The sequence below is a fragment of the Cyphomyrmex costatus genome, unplaced genomic scaffold (genome assembly GCF_001594065.2).
Source record: "Cyphomyrmex costatus isolate MS0001 unplaced genomic scaffold, Ccosl1.0 scaffold182, whole genome shotgun sequence".
Taxonomy (NCBI): domain Eukaryota; kingdom Metazoa; phylum Arthropoda; class Insecta; order Hymenoptera; family Formicidae; genus Cyphomyrmex; species Cyphomyrmex costatus.
In genome coordinates, this window is record NW_017275847.1 from 1 (window position 1) to 7,886 (window position 7,886).

Consider the following 7,886-nt stretch of genomic DNA (forward strand, 5'->3'; position numbering starts at 1 on the left):
ATTTTCGACTTTTCACTTCGAAGTCGAAAATCGGTTTTTTCTCGGTACTACCATTCGATAGAGCATGCCGAGATACGTATTTCTAACCTACAAATTTGTTATCGATTTTCGAGTTTTCACTGATGTCGAAAATCGGTTTTTTCTCGTTACCACCATTCGATAGAGAATGTCGAGATACGCATTTCTAACCATCAAATTTGGTACCCATTTTCGACTTTTCACTTCGAAGTCGAAAATCGGTTTTTTCTCGGTACCACCATTCGATAGAGAATGTCGAGATACGCATTTCTAACCATCAAATTTGGTACCCATTTTCGACTTTTTTCTAACCTACAAATTTGATATCGATTTTGGACTTTTTACTGAAGTCGAAAATCGGTTTTTTCTCGTTACCACCATTCGATAGAGAATGTCGAGATACGCATTTCTAACCTTCAAATTTGGTACCAATTTTCGACTTTTCACTTCGAAGTCGAAAATCGGTTTTTTCTCGTTACTACCATTCGATAGAGAATGCCGAGATACGTATTTCTATCCACCAAATTCTCATTTAATTTGGACAAACTATCGCTGAGATATCCCAGAAGATACTATGTATTATGGTCCCCCATATTTCTACCGACTTGCCCTATGGCATACATATGTATGAAGGTAAAACCATAAAATGTACCAAGTATGTCAATCACAATCGAACATGGCGTTTGGGTATGCGCCAAGAAACATAGTTATTATGGGCCTCCGTAGCCTCATCGTCTCTAGCTTTGGTATACATGCGTATGAATATAAAAGCATAAGGTATACCGAGTATCACTACCATCAAGCGTGGCGTTTGGTATTGCGCCAAGAAAAACATATTTATTATGGACCCCCGTAGTCCCATCGACTTGAGCTTTGGTGTACATACGTACGAATGTAAACCCATAAGATATACTGAGTATCATTACAATTAAGAATGGCGTTTGGCAAAGCGCCGAGAAAGACATAGTTATTATGAACCCCCGTAGTCTCATCGACTATTGCGTTGATATACATACGTACGAATGTAAAACCATAAGGTAAATTAAGTATGAAGAAAATTAACCTTTTCTTGTGGCTGAAGGTTACCCTATCTCAAATAAACTAATCTATCTCCCTTCGGCGGGATGCCGTCTACTGATGGCAGAAACAATAAATACTAATCCCGTCTTTACCGACGGTTGCGCAAACACAAGGAATTTGTACTTAGGATAACTACCTTATCCTTTGTAGATTAACGGCTTTACGCCCATCAGCCATTATGTTGCTGGTAACACATTTGGACTTATCCGCGAGGGGCGTATCACTCTCGGTCTCGAGTCAGCAGTTTTTAATGTTAGAAATTATAATGTAATCGAGTGCATATTATGATAACATATGTACAAGAGCTGCGTTCGATAATATAGCAAATCTGAGTCGTCGGAGTGCTCTTATATATTATAGCATATGTCACGTACACATAGAAAAAGTCTGACACTTTTTTATATTATATATGTCTTTTATTTCGAATCTATAATAAAAATATTGCAGTTATTTATAGCATTATATCATCACTCGATTCTATTACTGATATTGTGCTTATACTTTATCCATTATGTTAATAGAATCGAAAAATAAATTTGACCATATTCCAAAAGTGTATTTCTACCGCATGAAGTTAAATAATTGATAATAATAATAATAATAATAATTATTATTATTATATATGACACAGTTTTGTTTCAATTAATAATCAACGAAGCGGAATTCCAAAGAAATTTATGTCAATATCTCTATAAATAAATGTTTCGAAATATTTATCAGGGCGGATTTTTATCCATTTTGTATAGTTGCGGGTCGTCTCCTCTGAAATTATGGGACGTACACGTTAGTTTTATTATATTTAAAAGGAACATTATGAGAAGATTCGTAGCTATTTATATATAGTCTTACAGTTTTCAAACATGTTCTACTTTTAAATTTAATTTTTAAAAAATTAATATTTTAATATTTCTAATAACAAGGAGAACATTTTTAGTTCGAAATGTACGCGTGTACCTAATTTTATTGTATTACACCACTCACATTATTTATAGGTAAAAAACGGATATATACGAAGAATTACAGATGAAGAGATAAAGTCGTTGGCATTGGAAATAGCCGGAACTAATGTGGCTACAACTTATATTTACTGTCCAGCGTATCCGAAGAAGGCGCTAGGTATTAAGCTGCCCTTCCTTATCATCATTATCAAGAATATGAAGAAGTATTTCACGTTCGAGATAACAGTAAAGCTCATTTGAATACGTATATTTAATAAATAAGATTTCCAAGTTTCTTTAAACACGATTTCTTTGATGTATTTATAGATACATTGTACGTCTCAATAAATAAAAAGTTTTTTTTCCTTTACGAATAAGAAATGATGAGATTTAAACAAAACTTAGAAATTTTGTTATTTAAATAAACATTTTATGTAATTTTTCTTCTTAAATAAAATGTTCTATTTTTCCTTTTTGCATAATATACATATCTACATATCTTACTCTTTTGTAGATTTACAACATATTGTAATGTCAAAAATTTAATTATAATAATAATTTGTTAAATAGATATTGGACGATAAGGATATGCATAGAAGATTTCGTGTGAGCAATTTTCAGACTACGACACGCATTCGCCCGTTTTCCACATCCATGCCCATCGGACTTTCAGGTGGATGGAATCAGATTCAATTCAATTTGTCTGATTTTACGCGACGAGCCTATAGTACAAATTACATTGAAACCACTAGAATACAAATTCATGCCAACTGCAGAGTCAGACGAGTTTATTTCGCTGATAGGCAAGGATTTAATACATGTATCAATTAATTCTCTAATCAATAAATTTAATTAAATGTATTATTAATTAAATTTTATATTATTATCGATAAAATATATCATTTCATTAATTTTATGTAATTAACTTAAACCTCATCTCTTCTTATTAATAGATATCATAAATTTCATAGGGTTTTTGATATCCGATAGGTTAATGTAAAACAATTTATTAAATATGTATTAGATTGGACGAAAAGTTTTGCGATATTTTATTAGCTCAAAATTATATATTGTGTGTATTTAGTATAATTAATTATTATACCAATTCGATAAAAGTTTCAACTTTAAGAATTTAATTTTTTAATTGCGTTATGATGTTTTTTTAACGTAGTTATGAGCAATTATAAAAACAAAATGTTCCTTTACTTAACTGATGAATAACTCGGGAACAAAAAATCATAGGACCATTTTTTAAAAACGTATATTTAGGAAAAACTTTAAGATTTTACGTTAGTCAAAAATTTTTGCAAGTTTTTTGGGCACCTAAAAGACCCACAAAGTAAAAAGAAAATTGCTAATTTTTTTCAGCTCATAGTTTTATTATGTAAAAATTATCAAACTCACAGAGAAATTCAAAAAATATAGTAATCTTTTGAAAGTAGAGATTTCAAGTTTTAACACCTTTCTTTATATTTAAATTTTATTTATTTTTCACGAAGATATTGTATATATAATTTTAAGCTAACACAAAAATCATAACTTTTCCTCCAACCCAATATTAAATAATCCAGTCTTAATAATAGTTTTTTTTACGAAGTAATGTGTCAAATTAAATGTTAAGCAAAAGCATTTTTAAGGCTTTATTCAGAGGACAAAATGCCGGAGGATTTCAAACTTTTCTTACCGGTACATCAAAAGAAATGCGTTAGAGAGAAAGACGTACCGAAGAAACCTAGCCTGACACTTGAAAAAATACTATCCACCGAAGCAGCAACTGTCGAACCGGAAGTAGAGAAGATAATTGAACCGCCAATTACGAAAGAACCTGATTTAATTGAGGAAGCGATATTAAAGGTGCATGCGGAAGAAATAGAAGAGATAATTGCAGAGAAAGAAGAGAAAAATGAAGAAGAAGAAGAAGCAGAACAGGAAGAAGAGGAAGTTAAAGTTGAAGAAACTGTAAAAGAAGAAGCTGAATCTGCGGCTACTATTCGCGAATATAAGATCGAAGAAGAAAAAGAAAATATATATGCATCGAAATTGGAAGATTACGTAGAAGATGAGGATGAAGAAGAAAATGAAAACGATAAGAATGAATAAATAAAATATAATTTCAAATAATAAACACGTAAAATAGTTTTAAATAATAAACGTGTGTGTTTTATACATATAATCTTGTATTTTATTAGACTTTGTATATTCTTATTGTATTATTTTAACAAAGAACGGATTATAGAATTATTACAGAATGTTAGAGAGTATTAATAATTAAACAGAGTAGCTTTCAGAACTTAAAATTATGACATATCGTAATCCTCTTCTTCTCGTTTTCTTTTCAATGACTCGTCGGTTTCCATTTTCACGGTCGGCAATGTTTGATTGGAAGTAATCTGTATCTTCGGTTTCGTTACTTGTGCTTTTACCGTTGTAGTACTTGTTGTCGCTACAAAAACATTCGTATTAAAAAAAACAGAACTTTAAGATTTAATTAAAAAATTTTCAATTATATTTCATTTTAAGGCTTTTTTGTTTACTCGGCACTATTATGTTACAATTGTAATGTCAGAAGCAAGACAATAAATTTTTGTTCAATAAAAATGTATTAATAATAAGTTTCAATAAAACAACATAATTGATAGAACGTAAAAAAAAAAGTACACTGAAACTTTCCGTTTTTATTTCGTCAATAAATAACTATAATATATATCTAGAAATAATATGCATATCTAATCAAAACGAAACGATTTTTTTTACCGTAACAAACAATTAAATTAATATTAAACAGAAACAAATTCTATTTTTTCTCAAATAAGATGATTTTCGGTATATTCTACAAATCTATTCTATTAAAATGTTACTATATTAAACGAACATTTCTATTCAAGTACAATATAATTTTATATATTTGAATTTTTTTTTCTCATTCCTGAGCACAATCTAATCTGAAATAATAGTGATGAATAAATAGGAATCTTAAATGTGTAATTTTCATGTAATTTAATTTTTTAGTATAATTTTGAGTGAATATTAGACAAATTCTGGTAATACCAATTATAACTATATGCACACATGTTTCACAGTATTTTTTTATATTAAAATCTTACTTGCTGGAGTTCTGAAGGAAATATGGAGTGGTATGGAGTAATGGGACTGTAATAGGTGAAACGAAGCTGATGTTGGAAATAGAAAAAGGACATGTTATTTTCTATATTAAAGCAATATAATAAAGTAATTACATATGTTAGAATAAAATTAACATATTTAGATTTCGCTCATTTTTTGCAATGCAAAGTAATTTGGTCTAAATCAAGCAGAAATAAAATGTTTTTATAAAATATATTTCAAGCTTTCTCAGTGTTAGTACAGCATAAAAATAAAAATATATAAAGAATATAATATAAAAAAATAATATAATGATATCGAATGTTTTGGAACTCACCCTCCTCAGTGATTCTTGAAGATGTTACAAAGTCATAGAAATAATAATCTTACAGTCTAAACGACATGGTGTGGTACAAATTGTTTCGAATAAATTGATTCTATTATTTGTGAGTATGGAAAATGTGTAATAAATTTGTGAAAACAGAAACATTTTTATGTATTCATATAATTCTGTTAGACGCAAATGTTACAATGTATGTAAATTAATTATAACATGTTCAAGAATCACTGTGAAGGGACCTGTGAGTTCCAAAATGTTCGATATCATTATATTATTTTTTTTATATTATATTCTTTATATATTTTTATTTTTATGCTATATTAACATTGTAAACTTAAAATTTATTATATAAAAACATTTTATTACTGTTTCATTTAGACCAAATTTCTTTATACTTGAAATTAATTATGAATAATAATTATGAATATTAAGAAACCAATTACCTGTGGAAAATTTCAAAATAGGTTTTGGTATAGAAATTGTTTGTGTTCTTGCAACAGTGGCGAGGGTACCAGGTCTCTTAACAATTGACACACTGGTCTTATTTCCATCCATTTTTGATCTTGGCTGTCCACCGGATTGATTATTGCCTACCAAAGAGTGTCCAGACTTCTGAATAACCTTTTTCGTTGTATTCTTAAGCCTATAATTTGGTGCATTTAAGCAATATCGATCTGGTGGTAATCTAAGTCCATTGTTAGGTTTGACAAATGGCAGAGGAATATTGTTCTTGGTTCGTGCCACATCCAGTAGAACATCTCTAGGTGGTGGATTTGTGAATGAACGTTCCAACTGCATCTTGACTGCCAATCTAACATCATCCAGGTCAATAAACTTCTTTTTAGCATGATTGGCATATACTTTACTGTCATCCAATATACATGTAACATATCCTATATGAAAATTCCATTAATTAGATAAATTTCAAGAATTAAAATAATAAAATAGTTAAAAAATATTAATTAAAAATGATCAAAATAAAATTATAGTAAAAGAAAGACAAAACTTACGATATGTAAATTCCAACAGTTGATTGATCACCTTGGGTTCGTAATCCGTTATTCCCATGTCCTTCATGATTGACATGATGACTTGAGCATCTTTAGGAATGTGTTTGACGTGGCTCATGTTTTTCGCTTTTTCCGACATCTCGTGAAATTAAAATGACTTCTCACTATGCACACCGCAAACTATACAAACACTTTATGTATAACGCCGTAACAAAACTTAAGTGAAGAATCTTATAGGTTAAGTATATTTATGTCACGGAGTTTTATTATTACTCCGTGCCTAAAACTATTCTCATTCTAGAGAGAAAACTGTACTCAGTGTTGCCAACTATAACATAATTATAGGTCTGTTCGCGTTGCTTGCAATTTTTGCATTTACTATCTTCGCTTTCTCTCTTTTTAACAAAGCATATAGAATGGACTGCGGGATCCGTGGCCGGTATCATAGTCAATTCTTAAGCGGGGAGCACAGACTTTTGCATAACGCATAAACCATATACATAAAGAATTTGATTGGTCCATTGATTTATGTATAAGAAAATGTGCCAATGAAATTCCTTATGCACATGCTTTATGCGTTATGCGAAAGTCTGTTCTCCCCGCTATAATTTTGCTATTAATGGTGGCGGTATGTCTTAAAGGTTGGATTATACTGGCCATAATCTGTTAACTTATGCTGTAATCTGTAAAAATTGACCAATTATAATCGATTATTCCCCTCTCATTCGACTGTGATTGGTCAATTTTTACAGATTACGGCATAAGTTAACAGTTTACGGCCAGTATAAATCAACCTTAACTCTTATTATAGGAACACTATTCATGAGTAGAGTCCCTCTAATCAGAGTCGCGAAATAACGTCAATAAGGTTAGGTCGGCGATACCATTTTTCAGCAAAAACCGGAAGTAGCGATTAAATATAATACTATTGCACGTACGAGCACCATCGCAGTTGCAATGAAAAGACTATGATTGTGATACATTAACACCTAATACATGTGAATCTAAATACAGTTATCAGAAAGAAATGACATTATTATATTATTTATATTAATACTGTATTTCATAAAATTATATTTTCTAAAATGACTGGTTGTTCCTCACCAGACTGCAATAATTCTGCAAAAAAGGGTTATATTATGAAAGTCTTTCCTTGTAATCCTGAAAAAAGAGCAATATGGGCAGCGAATGTAGGTCGACTTAAATTTGACGCCATGACTATTTCCGGTTGTTGCTGAAAAATGTCAGCACCAATCAAAATTGGAAACGTTATTTCGCGACTCTGATTAGAGGGTCTCTATTCATGCGTTAACTCGGAACGCATTCCCTAGGTCTGTGTTAGGGAATTTACTCATTTCGAACATGCGCATTCCATTTTGGACTTCATAAAATCAGGAG

At 30.5% G+C, this 7,886-nt stretch overlaps 2 protein-coding genes across 2 annotated transcripts; one reads left to right on the forward strand and one right to left on the reverse strand.

The window, feature by feature from the left end:
• Nucleotides 1–1,797: 1,797 nt before the first annotated feature.
• LOC108772248 (cilia- and flagella-associated protein 20) lies at nt 1,798–4,124 on the forward strand (the record flags this gene model as incomplete). The annotated part of the gene is made up of 4 exons (XM_018537744.1): nt 1,798–1,881; nt 2,091–2,282; nt 2,607–2,763; nt 3,685–4,124. Coding segments are annotated over exons 1-4 (873 nt in total), but the record flags the coding sequence as incomplete, so codon positions are not given.
• Nucleotides 4,125–4,267: 143 nt separating this feature from the next.
• Nucleotides 4,268–6,769, reverse strand: Taf9 (TBP-associated factor 9). Its single transcript, XM_018537785.1, has 3 exons — nt 6,489–6,769; nt 5,922–6,371; nt 4,268–4,479 (listed from the first exon to the last, which is right to left on the reverse strand). Exons 1-3 carry the CDS (start codon nt 6,625–6,627, stop codon nt 4,334–4,336), a joined length of 735 nt encoding a protein of 244 aa, XP_018393287.1. The 5' UTR covers nt 6,628–6,769; the 3' UTR covers nt 4,268–4,333.
• Between the last annotated feature and the right edge of the window lie 1,117 nt (nt 6,770–7,886).

Bases quoted from the DNA above. Each gene is read 5' to 3' on its own strand.
- Taf9 (XM_018537785.1), bottom strand. From the start codon at position 6,627: ATGTCGGAAAAAGCGAAAAACATGAGCCACGTCAAACACATTCCTAAA. The intron at 6,372-6,488 runs GTAAGTTTTGTC...ATTTTCATATAG, and splicing joins ACTGTTGGAATTTACATATC to GATATGTTACATGTATATTG. The intron at 4,480-5,921 runs GTAATTGGTTTC...ATGTTTTTGTAG, and splicing joins TATTTTGAAATTTTCCACAG to CGACAACAAGTACTACAACG.